Here is a 15118-nt window from a genome sequence, read left to right as displayed (position 1 = left end):
GGGCAGGCAATTATTTATCACTTAGATCCACTCAAAAATTGCCAGTCACTGCCTCCAGGTTGCACAGTTTTGGGCAGAAAATGCCATTGTAGAAATTTGAGGGATTGATCGCTGAGTGCATCATGTCATACCACTTGTCCTGGTGTTGTGACTGCTGTGCTGTAGCACAGATTGGTGGGCATGAATCTCAAGCTGCCATTCCCAACCCCAGGGAATTCCTCGCTTCAGGTAGTTTGACAGAGAGACGCTGAATGAAAACCAGATGTTTCCTATGAGCGAGGAAGAGAACATCTTAGGTCACTCTCAGCATCCAAGACAAGAGGAGAAGTATCGGCAGAGGCCTAGGAACAAAGGAACAAGAGGAGGCCATTCGGGCCCACGAGCCTGCTCCACTATTCGATAGATCATGGTGGATCTGTACCTCAACTCACCTTTGCCCCCTATCGCTTGATATCCTCACCTAAAAAAAACTATGATTATCAGACTTGAAAGCTGCAATTGTCACAGCAATCAATAGAGAGAATTCCAAATTTTTATTACTCTTTGTGTGAAAATGTACTTCCTGACTTCCCTCCTGTTAGCACCCGTTTGGCAATCTGCCACTGAAGGCAGTAACTACTTAAGCACCCACCTGGGGAACTTCTAATTGTTAGAAGATTTTTATTTTTGGAATCACTGGTGAAGATGAGTGGAAAATGGAGATTACAGCCAAGCAGTAAATGGGGTTCATTTTGAACTGTTAAGAATATCTTTGTTGCTTTGCACTTTCCTCAAACGTCATTTGAAGACACAGTCACATCTGACAGAAAGGAGACCTTTATACAATGGAAGCGACATGTTGTGCCCTTCAAATGTGCCCAGCCCTTTCGGTGATATCTCTCGAATATTAAAGGCAAAGAGAATTTGTGGAATTTGGTACTAACTGCTACCATCAAGGAAAATAAGCTCAATAATCCAGTGACAGTACTGCTCCGGGTACCACCAAGGTTTTTTAAAACATTCATTCTTGGGATGCGGGTGCCACTGTCAAGGCTGGCACATATGGCCCATCTCTAGCTGCCCTGATTTTGATGCACCATCTGACAGTATCATGGTCACTTTTCTAGATACCAGATTTTATTTACAGATTTTTAAAAAACGTAATTCAAATTCCCTAATAGCACTGTGGGGGTACCTACCTCACATGGACTGCAGCGGTTCAAGAAGGCGGCTCACCACCACCTTCTCAAGGGTAATTAGGATTGGGAAATAAATGCTGTCTTAGCCAGAGATGCCCACATCCCATGAACAAATTTTAAAAAAATCCAGGTCATCGTGTTTAACCTCTGAAAACAGAGCTCAATTTAATCTGGGGTTGAAGGTTGTGATTTTCTGTTTCTGCGCTTGGTAACCCATGATTTTCCTCTTACTTAAAAGGAATGGGATAAAACGCAGGTTGGCGCATGGATAAGCAGAAAACTCCAATCATAGAAATGTTTCTGGAGCATTGGAACTTCCTAGTATGCATGTTAGGTGTATCTCATACACATCGTTCGAGACATTCAAATAGTTCCACTGTGAATACTGTTAAATGTAAATCTCCTATAAAGCTTTACTTGTTTTTTCATGATCTGGCCATTGCCACATAGGAACATAGCAACAGGAGTAGGCCACTCAGTCCTTCGAGCCTGTTCCGTCATTCAATTAGATCATGGCTGACCTCAAATCCATTTGATAGAAAAGATGACTGCTGTGTTTGAACAGATCTATTCAAAGTTACTTACATCACTGGCATTAATAGCATTGACTTTGGCCTGAATAAACTCTGGCAGATCGGGAGGATAGGTGTACTTGTGAATGGTCTTCTCTCCTTTAGCTTTGTAGTTTTTCTAAATCATAAAACAAAATACAAAAACGTGAGATTTAGAAATTATTAGCACTTTATTACTAATGCTCAGAATAAGTTGTCAGCATTGGAAAAAAAGTGACTCATGAATAGTGCTAAATATACATACATGAACAAGTAAATGAGGATACCAGACAAATATTGTGTTCTTCAGAAATATGAATCAATAATGATGTTATTACTCTGCCTGTGAGATTGTATCTGAACTATCAAAACACATAGGATCACTTGGTCTGTTGCTATGTCATGCAGACCATGAAGGTCTCAGGCTTGGTCCTTGGTCTGTGCAGGGGTGCTGGAAGGGTGTTAGAGTGGAAGAAACAACCGCAGTTTCTCCTCTTAATTCTAGAAGGCAAGTAAATATAGATCTCAAGGACAGTGTTAGGTTTGCCTGTGATGCACTGTATGAATAGTTTGCTGATTCTTGCCTATTGGGGTCACATTTGAGTGAGGTACCAGAAGGGTTTTAAGGCAGCATATAAATATATAAAGGGGCAGGATAAACAAAAGATCTGACAAAAGCAGATATCAAATCCTGCATCCAGTATTTGTTCAGCAGACAATGGTTGAGGTATCAACCAAAAAGCTGGTGAATCCATTTATTATACCCAGCGTAGTGCAGTGATTTTTTTTTAAACCCATGATTTCCCTTACGGTGAGCTTGTATCTTTAGCTGGAGGGTGAAGGAAGAAGGCATTGAATGGAGGCAAAGTACTTTTCCACTGAAAACAGAATGGAAATGAAACACTTGTCTGTTCTTTTCTCATCTATCTCCAAGCACAATCTCAAGAGCAGCTGCAAGAGAAGTGTGGTATCTTTTAACTGTGCTCCTTCATGGTTTAAACAATAATGTACAACACGACAAAACCTACATGAGACAAAGCGTAAAGACTTTTAAAGAGAACAAAGAAAATATTTCAAAATTTCTTTTTAGTCTCCAATCCTTTCCTCTATTTCACAATTTTATACTGATCAGCTTGACTTTCAGGAGTGTCTGTGAATCGGACTTGTTAATATGGAGCTTCCACACCTGCGAATTTTAGTGAAGAATACTGAACACATGCTGCACCAATAGAAAAACATCCATCTTTCAGATACAGCATAAATGATCATTAATCAAGTATTTCATTTCAGCATGTTTTAAAATTAGAAGCAAAACATTTTTCACCATATCTATGATGCATTCCAGGGTTCAAATCCTTTTGCTCCGTGTGAGCTGAGGTGAGGCGGTATACTGAATGTTCTACTTACATCACTCATCTGCTCTTGGTTCATCTTTGCCAAGACTGTTGCTGGGGAGTCATCTATTGAAGTGAATTTAATGGTGTTCGGAGGCTGACGGTATTTTTTCTGTTACAGAAAATAAAGATGCCTTTTTAAAGAGAAGCCATTATGCATAGTGGCATAAAATGCTTTGGAGTAAATCATAGTTCCAGATATGCATGTCTTTTGACATTTGTAATATTAAATGTATACATGGTTACACCACAACCAACCCCACTGAATGATTTGTATGATAAAAGAATGATATGTTTGACGGCTGCTATGGAAAAGTTAAATCCAAAGATGATCCTGTGCAGCAACCTACCTCATTGAGGATATCCATAGCTTTCTTGGCCTTTTCAACATCCATGGAGCCATAAGGAACCCAGCCAATGCCTTTTTGCCAGTTGTTGTAATCTGCTTTATACTCATTCTGTTAAGAAAATGCAATACAAAGGAATATTGCTAACCAATAACCAAATTGGTAATGATACAAAGAAAAAGTAAATCATTACTGTGACTCGAGCAGTGCATTGAACATCGCTTTTGAGGTTGTGGGCGGTCCAGTAAGCCAGAGAGGCACCAAGTAACAGACACGAGCCCAAATAATAGTGTGCATTAAACTAATAGGTTAAACTAGGTACTTACATCACTCTGCAAACTGTAGGCTTTCTTAGCCAAATTCAAAGGCACACTGTCAGGAGGCATAAAGTAACTACTTATTGGTTGCTTGTAGTATCTGTTGCTAGCAATTTCCTGAGCCTTCTTGGCCTGGGAGACGTTGATCATGTCAAGTGGAACATGATATTTGGTCTTCGTCTTTTCATAGTCCTTTTTATACTCACGCTGAAAAGACAGAATAAATAAGACCACTTTGGGTTTCTCCGTGACTACATTATCAAATCATGTCAGAAAATGCAGTTTTCAGTTTACAAAAACAGGAAGATGGGGGAAAAGTGGATACGATCTGAGAACAATCTATCACCTCATTGCTGGCTTTGAGGCAGAATCATAGAATGGTTGCAGCACAGAAAGAGGCCATTCTGCCAGTCATGTCCATGCCAGCTCTCTGCAAGAGCAAATCAGCTAGTCCCACTCCCCTTGCCTTTTCCCTGTGGCCCCGCAAATCTTCTCTCTTCAGATAATTATCCAATTCTCTTTTGAAAACCATGATTGAATCAGCCTCCACCACACACTCAGGCAGTGCATTCCAGATCTTAACCACACACTGAATAAAAGATTTTCATCATGTCACCTTCAGTTCTTCTGTCATTCACCTTAAAATTGTACCCTCTGGTTGTCAACCTTTCTGCCAATGGTACAGTTTCTCCGTGTCTACTTTGTTCAGATCCCTCATGATTCTGAACACTTCTATCAAATATCCTCTCAACCTTCTCTTCTCTAAGGAGAACAGCCCCAACTTCTCTAATCTATCCTTGTAACTGATTTCCCTTCTCCTTGGAACCATTCTTGTAAATCTTTTCTGCACCCTCTCTAATGCCTTCACATCCTTTCTAAAGTGCAGTGCCCGGCATTGGACACAATACTCCAATTAAGGCCGAACCAGTGTTTTATTAAGGTTCACCATAACTTCCTTGCTTTTGTATTTTATGCCTCTATTTATAAATCCCAGAATCCCATTAGCCTTTTTAACCACTTTCTCAATTTGCTCTACCACCTTCATTAATTTGTGTACATATATCCCAGTTCCCTCTGCTCCTCCACCCCCCTTAAGAATTGTATCCTTTATTTTATATTGACTCTCCTCATTCTTCCTCCCAAAATATATCACTTTACACTTCTCTGTGTTAAATTTCATCTGCCATGTGTCCACCCATTCCACCAGCCTATGTCCTCTCGAAGTCTATCACTATCCTCCTCACAGTTCACAATGCGTCCAAGTTTTGTGTGATCCGCAAATTTTTAAATTGTGCCCTGAGTTCAGTTTTCCGTCTTCAGTCACATTTAAGTTTTTGGAGTATTCGGTATATGATGCACAAGTAAAAATGTCATATCTAGGATCTTTCTGATGTTGACAGCTCTTCCAAAGCTGATCTGAAACCAGTCATGTGAAGTTGTGCAAATATAACATTCTTGATGGAAGCAGAACCCACCTTGCTTCAAACCGTAAAATCTCTGTATAAATTTCACATTAATTTTACATAGGCTGTTTACATTGTGAATTTCAAATGAAACTCTATTAGCTGCTTGAAGGAATGTTTTTGGCTTGATAGCTGGGATTCAGTGAATATATAAATATTATCTAGAGATAGCTACTGTTTTCGGAGGAGAATGATGTGACAGCCAGCTGATCTCCTACTGAGTGGTTGATGACCTTTCCTTACAATTGTTTGCATCAGCAACTGAGTTGCGTCTTTGAAATGTTAAATACAGATGTGTTTGCCATCTCTCCTTGGTGCCAAGCTATCAATTCTTGAGCTCAACCCAGTTGATAACGCAAATAGGGGAATTGGTCTGGTAACTGAGTAGATATGGGGAACTGGTGCTCATTCAATATCTACCTGAAAAGGTAAAATGTTTGGGAACAAATTTACTGTCCCGAGGGAAATAAGTCCTTTGACCTGAAATATGAGAAGCTTGTTTGAATAATATAAAGTTCTCAACTCTGCAATTCAGGTTTAGTCATGTTCACAACCCATGGCTGGGCTTTGTGGTGTAAGTCAACAACATTCCTGTACCCACATGCAAACATTGGCACAAGGATTGGGGCACACTCCGGGTGTGGTGAACTTTGCATGGGGCTGATGAGGCCAGCAGCAGGATCATGGCAAATTGATCCGTCAGCCTTCATTTGCATGTTACCTTGACCCCACTGTCCTTTCAAGCTATCATCCCATCTCCAACTCCCCATCTTTCCTCTCCAAAGTCCTTGAATGTGTTGTCACCTCCAAAATCCGTGCCCATCTTTCCCAGAACTCCAAGTTTGAATCCCTCCAATGAAGTTTTCATCCCTGCCACGGTACCAAAACAGCTCCTATCAAGGTCAAATTTGACATGCTATCTGACTATGACAAAGATAAACTATCCCTCCTCATCCTTCTCAAACTGTCTGCGGCCTTTGACATGGTTGACTACACCATTCCCCCTCCAATGCCTCTCCACTGTCGTCCAGCTGGGTGGGACTGCACTTGCCTGGTTCCATTCTTGTCTATCTAATCATAGCCAGGGTATCACTTGCAATGGCTTCTCTTCCCACTCCTGGACCACTACCTCTGAGGTCTCCGAAGGATCTATCCTTGGCTACCTCCTATTTCTCATCTACATGTTGCCCCTCAGTAACATCAGCTGCAAACACAGCGTTAGTTTTCACATGTACGCTGACGACACCCAGCTCTACCTCACCGCCACCTCTCTTGACTCCTCCATTGTTGCTAAATTATCAGACATCCAGAACTGGATCAACAGAAATTTCCTCCAACTAAAAATATTGGGAAGACTACAGCCATTGTCTTCAGTCCCTGCTCCAAAGTCCATTTCCCAGCTACCAATTCCATCCCCCTCCCTGGCAACAGTCTGAGACTAAACCAGTCTGTTCTCAACCTTGGTGTCATGTGATATGATGGTGCATCTATATTTTTTGTTAAGTTTTTTTTGAGGACTCATATTTAAATTGTGAAGATGGATTCATTGGAAGGCTGAAGATTTTATAAATATTGGACGATGTTTTATTACTGGGATCATTGAAAGGATACAGAGAGGTCTTGTTTGAAAATAACATTTACTGGAAGTCATCTGTCTTCAAATAAATACTCAGCAAGGGATTTTTGACTTGGGGGAGGTGTTACAGAGAAGTAACAGGTCAAGATTTATAATCTTGAGATATTGTTTTTGGTTTCTCTTTGGACAGTGTGTTGGGTTGTGAATTGTTTTGAAGACAGTTGGAGAAAACCAGCCAAGAGAGCAGTCACCATCAGCTCACTCTCTTCCATCTCTTTCAGAACTTCCTGAGAATCAAGTGTAAGAAATAGAGAAACTGATGCTGCATTTCTCCTGAAAAGCCCGTCAGAAACCCCTGATGCCATATTTCTCCTGGAAAGCCTGCCAAACTGATCCTCAACATTGCCTGAAAAGAACTGCACTAGAAAGATCCCAGTAACAGCCATCTGCGCATATTTGGGACACCAGACCAAAAAGGGACAACTGACGTCTTTCCATATCTTTTTTTTTTCTTCAAGAATTAGCAAGTATTTGGCCAAAGTAATTTTTTGTTTTTTTTTTGTAACAGATCTCTGCAGAGAGAATTTCTGTACTTTTTTCAATGCGTGTGAGAGTTCATGTGTGGGGAATTTAAAAAGGGAACTTTCATATTTCAATTTGTGTTAATGCTTTGTTTTGTTACTGGTTAAGTCTTGTTTTATAACAAACTGATAACTTTTTTGTTTATAAAAGAAACCTGGTTGGTGTATTTTATTCAGGGATAAAGAGTAGAGTATATGATTGACCTCATCGGTATCTGGGTAAACAGTTAAATATATGTTGTGACCTGTGGAGAAGTGGAACTAGAAAAGACAGTGCATTCCTCCCAGCTCAGTTGTAACACATGTTTGACCTCGAGATGAGTTTTCAACCACATATCCATGCCATCACTAAGACCGCCTATTTCCACCTCCGTAACATTGCCCGACTTCACCTGTCTCAGCTCATCTGCTGCTGAAACCCCCATTCTTGCCTTTGTTACCTCTAGACTTGACTATTCCAATGCACTCCTGGCTGGTTTCCCACATTCTCCCTCCATAAACTTGAGGTCCAAAACTCAGCTGCTCAAGTCTTAACTTGCACCAAGTCCCATTCATCCATCACCCTGAGCTTATTAACCTACATTGGCTCCCGGTCAAGCAATGCCTTGATTTTAAAATTCTCATTCCTTTTTTTCAAATCCCTCCATGGTCTCACCCCTCCCTATCTTTATAATCGCCTCCAACCCCACAACTCTCCAAAATATCTGTGCTCATCTAATTCTGGCCTCTTCAGCATTCCCAATTTTAATTGATTCACCATTAGTGGCCTTGCCTTCAGCTGCCTAGCCCCGCTGCTCTGGAATTTCCTTCCTAAACCTCTTCGACTCTCTACTTCTCTTTCTTCCTTTAAGATGCTCCTTAAAACCTACCTTTTTGACCAATTTCCCCAATATCACTTAACGTGGCTCAGTGTTTAATTTTGCTTTATAAAGCTCCTGTGAAGTGCCTTGGGACATTTTATGTTAAAGGCACTATATAAATATAAGTTGTTCTTCTTGCTAACATTGAGCTGTGGGCACCGGTTGTGGCCCAATGGAGGGTGCATGATTGACCAGCAGGAGTGCTGGCTGAGGGCATAAGGTAAATCGGTGGTGGGGAGGTAAGCAATTAGGAGTAGGCAGGGGATGGGGGCAAGCACAGGAAAACAGCAGCCTGTAGTTTTAATGTGGAACCAAGAGAAGGACTCTTGCTCCTCATTCAGGTAAAAAAGTGTTTAACTTAATTTTAAGATGACAGCCTCCAGTGATTTCTTTAAGGACTGTGCATCTGAGAAAACTGGCTGCAGTTTGCATGGTGCATCCTGCAGTCAGTGATGAATCAATTTAATAAAGGGGCCTGAAACAAGTGTTCTGTCCCTGCTTTGCATAAGCAATGGACAATGGGCCTATCGGAAAGTTCAGGCAGGCACCCTAGATCAATGCAGGTTGTCCTAACCAATACGGTGCCTTTCCAGTGTGGACTGAGCACACACACATTGCACACCATATTGGATGTTGTGTAATCGAATTTCAAGGCCATAATATCAGAAAGTTTACAAATGTACTGTCCTCTGTCAATATTACAGTTCATTTGATCGTGTGAAAATACAATCTTTGCTGTTTGATAAGAATTTTTCATTTCAGTATTTTAACCACTATATATTTTGTTGTAGATGTTTAAGATTAGTAAATTCCAAGACTTGTTTGAGCCTGAATGACATGATCTGACAGCATGGGACATCCTGCTTTCAGAGAGGATGGAAAAGCATTGTGGGCAGTCCATGTAATGTCCAGTGCAAAATAAAATGATAAAAGGGCAATTGTTAATCCTGTAGCATGCTACTCCCAATCGCTGCATGCAGGGATACATTTCCGACTCTCGGTCTAACTGTGGAAACTGCATTTTGCTATGAATACAAGTATGATGTTTTGAAAGAAAGCTTGAATTGCAACACCCCACCCCTGAATTTCCTAGCCTCAACATACAGAAGTGCTGCTCTTCCCACAGTACCTGACATGCCTGAGATGGGTAACTTCATGTAGGGAGGACCACAGATACAAATCCATACCTTATTACTTCATTGAACTGAGGCAAGTCAGAAAAGTGTCTGTTTTCCAAGCAAGTGTATGCCCTTTTTGCTCACCTCACTCTGCATCTTAGCCACATGCACAGAGTGTAAGATCTTAGGGTCATCCTCGATGCTGCGAGCTCCAAAGTGTTTCCCGCGAGACTTTTCATAGCTTCGTTTGTATTTGATCTGAAAGGTAAACACTTGCAAAATTAATAAGGGGAGAATATGATTTCAATGCCTGATTTAAAAGCTAATAATAATCAATTTTTCTCACTATGTGAATATCAAGTTAGATAAGAAAAATCAAACATTTTCCTATTTGGTATACCCAGTGTCAGCTTCAAGAACTCCAGAGTACTCTGTACAGAGACGTACTGTTTGATGCAAAGTAACACTCTTTTTCTTTTACTTTAAAAATGCCCCTTATCTCCAACTTCAAATGGACTAGTACTAGTTTCTATTTCCCACACAAGACTCGCTTGCACATTTGTATGAATGAAACTGTCAATTAATGCCAAATTATCTCAGTTTTACACGTCAAGCCCACAAGGAACTTATTGTACAAAGGACCTTACAGTCAACAAATAGAGGAGACATTCATCCCATTGGTTTGGATGGACTGGATTTGAACTGAAGTTCTGCAGGATTAATGGTTAACCTACTGCATTACCCTGTCCCCTCCTTTGCACTTTTGAAACACAAGTTACAGAGTGCTTTCCATGAATAACAAAATTAAGAGAGCTCAGTCTTAACGAGTTTAATTTGTTACAGAACTACACAGATCTATTTTATATTTCAGAAAATGTATTAGCATTTTGTTTAATCTTATGTTGACAATGGCACTAAAAATAGAGACTAAGGTAATGGAACAGAACCAGAAATATTCTAGCCGAAAACATCCCTTCTGCATATGACAGCAACTTACATGCAGTTTCTCCAATCTAGTACAGCACATTGCTGCTCATAGTATGATCTCCTCTACAATGGGGAGACCAATTGCAGATTTGGTAGGCAATTTTCCAAACAATTCCATTCAACTTACATTCCTATTTTGACCTCCTACATTGTTCCAATAAAGCTCAACAGAGCCTTTAAAATTAGTATCTCACCTTTCTCCTGGGAACTCTGCAGAGCTCTCGTCTCATCTGCCTCCAATTTGTACCTGTTTTTATATTTTCCACTGCTTTACTTCATAAATTGCAAACTCTTTGGTTCTTTTAATGCCTTTTCACAGCATCACTGAGATGATCTTTGTATGTCATCTAAGAGTTTTTCATCTCTTTCCATCATTAAAAAAACTGCACAAAGGCTACTAAACCTGATAGGTGCAGCATAGCTGAAACTTGACTGAACCATATAAAAGGGTTTGAGCTCATCTTATCTTCTAGCTTCTGGTTCTGATAGTAGAATATACCCAAAACGTTAACCTATCATTTCACTTTTCAGATGCTGATGGACTTGCTGCACCTTTCTGGCAGGTTACATAAAATTATATAGCATTACAAAGAATGGAATGAAATAGGCAATTCGGCCCAACTGATCCATGCCAGTCTTTATGCTCCATGCAAGACTCCTCCCACCCTGTGTCACCTAACCCCATTAATATATCCTTCAGTTCATTTCTTCTTAATGTGTTTATCTAGCTTCCCCTTAAATGCATCTATTCAATTAACCTCAAATCCTCCTTGTGGTAGTAATTCCTGTTTGACTTTTAGGAATTTTTCATATGCTACATATATTGAGGTTAGAAATTATCCAAAATTACTTACATCACTTGCAATATCTCCATGTGCCTTTGCTGCAATAACAGGGATTGAATCCACTCTGATGTTGGAATGTTTGGCCTTATCTTTGTTCCAGTCAAAGTTGTAACAATTCTAGAAAGAAAGAATCACGTAAGAATGGATAGGCAGTGCTATGTGTTCTTTTGACACAAAGTACCCAAAAGTGCTCATTTATTTCAAGGTTTAAACGTCAAAATGTCACTTTATAGTGCATAGTTTACTGCACTAAGATGTAGTATCACATATAGTCGGACACAGATTGGTATCTGAAATTCTTTACACACCAGTTCCTGAACTCAGTCTTCTTGGAAGCTGTTTCCCAACAGGTAGTGACAAAAAAAAAAAATCAGTAGTGGAGCTTTTGGGGACCATTGACTAAAACACAATTAAATTTAACATTAAGGTGATCAGCAACAGAAAGGGACAAGAGGAAAGTATATGATTTTACAAAGGGAAAATTCGAAGGAATGCAGGTGAACTAAAAGAATGTAACTAAGAAATGTTACTGAAAGAAATCTTGGTTGAAGAAAAATGGAACCTATGTTAACATTATATAATGCCAAATATGCAAGCAAAATAAATGTAAATTAATGTTGTATTAGAGCAATTAGAAAGTAATAACATAACTAAATTGTACAAAGACTACGAGAAAAAGGAAGGGCGAACTCTAGGGGTCTTGGACTTAGCTAAAATAGCTGGAAAAGGATATTAGAAGTGCATAAAGGGCCGAAGAGATTAGCATAGTAAAAAATGTTAACTGTTATACTGAAACATTCTCAGAGTAAGAATATTTAAAGATGAAGCTACAACTCTAAGAGATAAAAGTTGCATTGGAACTGAAGGTTCAATACATAAACTATTAAATGCATATTTTGTATAAGTACTCCAAAAAAATGAACTTGTCCAATTTTTGTAGTATTCCCACTATCCTCGAAGGATTGAAGTCAGGGTGGCAGATGCACTTGATGAGTTAATGGGACTCAAGCGCAATGCATCCCTGCGATGAACACAGAGGAGACAGGAAAGAAATGTGCAGGGTACCGCTTATCACTGTGAAGGAGAGGCACAATACAAGCAAACACAGTATCTATGTTTAAAAGCAAGAATCTGACCCTGGTAGCTACAGGTGCAAGAGTCAAACGTCATTCACAGGTAAAATAATGGAAACTATTCTAAAATGGGTAAGTTGGAACAGTACTTCTGAAATTATAATGGATTCGACAAATCTCCATGACTTCTTTGAGGGTGTGAAATAAGTACAGTTCAGCCAGACTTTAAGAAAGCCTTTAACAAAGTTCAATGCAAATGTCATTGAATTCAATTAAAAACTAGAGGAATCCAGGGCAGAATATGAGATATTGGTTTAAAAAAAATGGAAACAGTGAATACTCAGCAGAGATGTAATGTCAGACTGGGTGATGTGTAGAATGATAGCATAATCTGGGGCGATATTCTCAATAGACCCCCTTGTGATTTGAACTGGATATTGTGTTTTTTGCAATGTGCCTTCTCAGTAAATCCTACCAACTAACATCCCAATACTGTATTGTCTTACAGTATGTTGGGTCTTAGTTCCTGATCCCTCCCCTTGTCTAGAGTTGGCCAGAGAGCTGCCAGTTAAGCCTGCTATCCCACCCTCCTCCTCCAGGTTACCAGTAATTATCTCCTGCTATTCTCAAAATGAACGGGACTCCCTTGACAAAATGAGGATAATTTGCACCCCTGGGGGTGCGGGGGAGGGCAATCGGGTGGAATAGATTGCCGTTCATTGTGGAACCTTCCCAACCTTCATCCCATTGAAGGTGGTGAAGGGTAAAATAACTCCCAATAGAGATGGGTGGGGGGCGGGGGAGTGGGAGTGGTGATGGGTCAATGAATCAATGACTCAGGTCAAAAATGGCACCCGAATAGCAGCTTTTCACAATTTTGTTCTTCTCCTCCAAGCTTCGTACCACCCCACCACCCCCACTGTTATCCTCTGGCTGCTATGGTAATTTTAATTGCTTCAGAGAGGGATTTTACAAAAATAATACAGATTTTTGACATAAAGTTACTCATCGTCAAAAGTCCCAAAGGTGGCTCTCTGTAGACAATAAACTCACTGGAAATGAAAGCCAGTTTAAAAGAATGAATCTGAAGCACAGTAAGTACTTACGTCACTTAGATTGTATGCATTCACTCTTGACTGGATGAAAAAGGGAAAATCATGGGGAATAGTACATTTGAACTTTTCCTTTTCATAGTCTGCTTTGTAGTTTAACTGTGAAAAAAGATAACATGAAGTCAATGATGGTAAACACATATTGAATCAATATTGAGGAGGTGGCATTGCACTGTTGGAGTCAATTACTGCAGTGAGGAGGGATGATATCTTAGAAGGTTCCTCAAATGAGGCCATATGGGTAGAATTTAAAAACAAAAAGGGGGCAATCACTTGGCTGGGAGTGTACCACAGGCCTCCAAACAGTCAAGGAGAGATAGAGGAGCAGATATGTAGACAAATCTCAGAGAGGTGCAAAAATAATAGGGTAATAATAGTAGGGGATTTCAACTTCCCCTAGATTAGAGGGGATAGTATTAGTACAAAAGGCTTAAAGAGGAGAGTTTTTTGAGCCAGCACGTAGAGAGTCCTACAAGAGAAAGGGCAATACTGGACTTAATCCTCGGGAATGAAGCCGCACAAGTGGTAGAAGTGGCATTTGGGGAGCATTTCGGGGATAGTGACCATAACTGTGTAAGATTTAAGGTAGTTATGGAAAAGGACCTAGAGGGACCGGAAATAGTTTAGTTTAGTTTAGAGATACAGCACTGAAACAGAGATACAGAATTGAACCCGGGTTCAATTGCGCCATAGTGGCACAGTGGTTAGCACCGCAGCCTCACAGCTCCAATGACCCGGGTTCAATTCTGGGTACTGCCTGTGTGGAGTTTGCAAGTTCTCCGTGTATCTGCGTGGGTTTCCTTCGGGTGCTCCGGTTTCGTCCCACAGCCAAAAGACTTGCAGGTTGGTAGGTAAATTGGCCATTATAAATTGCCCCTAGTAGAGGTAGGTGGTAGGGAAATATAGGAACAGGTGGGGATGTGGTAGGACTATGGGATTAGTGTCGAATTAGTATAAATGGGTGGTTGATGGTCGGCACAGACTCGGTGGGCCAAAGGGCCTGTTTCAGTGCTGTATCTCTAAACTAAACTGAATTAGGGGAAGGCCGATTTCAATATGATAAAACAGGATCTGGCCAAAGTGGACTGGGAGCAGCTTCTTATAGGAAAGTCTATATCAGACCAGTGGGAGTCATTCAAAAAGGAAATAGTGAGGGTTCAGGTCCAACATGATCCCGTAAAGGTGAAGAGTAGGACCAACATTGATGATTTAGACGTGAATATAGGAGGAATGATAAGTAAGTTTGCAGATGACACGAAAATTGGTGGTGTTGTAAATAGTGAGGAGGAAAGCCTTATATTACAGGGGGGTATCGATGGGTTGGTAGGATGGACGGAGCAGTGGCAAATGGAATTTAATCCTGAAAAGTGTGAAGTGATTCATTTTGGGAGGACTAACAAGGCAAGGGAATGTACAATGGATGGTAGGACCCTAGGAAGTACAGAAGGTCAGAAGGACCTTGGTGTACTTGTCCATAGATCACTGAAGGCGCAGCACAGGTAGATAAGGTGGTTAGGAAGGCATATGGGATACTTGCCTTTATTAGCCGAGGCATAGAATATAAGAGCAGGGAGGTTATGATGGAGCTCTATAAAACGCTAGTTAGGCCCCAGCTGGAGTACTGTGTACAGTTCTGGGCACCACACTATCGGAAAGATGTGATTACACTGGAGAGGGTAATCCAGAGGAGATTTACCAGGATGTTGCCTGGACTGG

The 15118-nt window shown here is 40.5% G+C and overlaps 1 protein-coding gene across 1 annotated transcript in view; it reads right to left on the bottom strand.

The window, feature by feature from the left end:
- neb (nebulin) overlaps positions 1-15118 on the bottom strand; it is a 361674-nt gene that overhangs the window by 298649 nt on the left and 47907 nt on the right. Inside the window, exons 20-26 of the mRNA XM_068036260.1 lie at positions 13397-13501; positions 11227-11334; positions 9530-9643; positions 3797-3994; positions 3474-3581; positions 3137-3235; positions 1764-1868 (exon numbers count right to left, since the gene is read on the bottom strand). Coding sequence (XP_067892361.1) covers positions 1764-1868; positions 3137-3235; positions 3474-3581; positions 3797-3994; positions 9530-9643; positions 11227-11334; positions 13397-13501 — 837 coding nt within the window. The remainder of the gene's footprint in view (positions 1-1763; positions 1869-3136; positions 3236-3473; positions 3582-3796; positions 3995-9529; positions 9644-11226; positions 11335-13396; positions 13502-15118) is intronic.

The sequence above is a fragment of the Heterodontus francisci genome, chromosome 7 (genome assembly GCF_036365525.1).
Source record: "Heterodontus francisci isolate sHetFra1 chromosome 7, sHetFra1.hap1, whole genome shotgun sequence".
Lineage (NCBI taxonomy): Eukaryota > Metazoa > Chordata > Chondrichthyes > Heterodontiformes > Heterodontidae > Heterodontus > Heterodontus francisci.
This window is presented reverse-complemented; position numbering and strand designations above follow the sequence as displayed.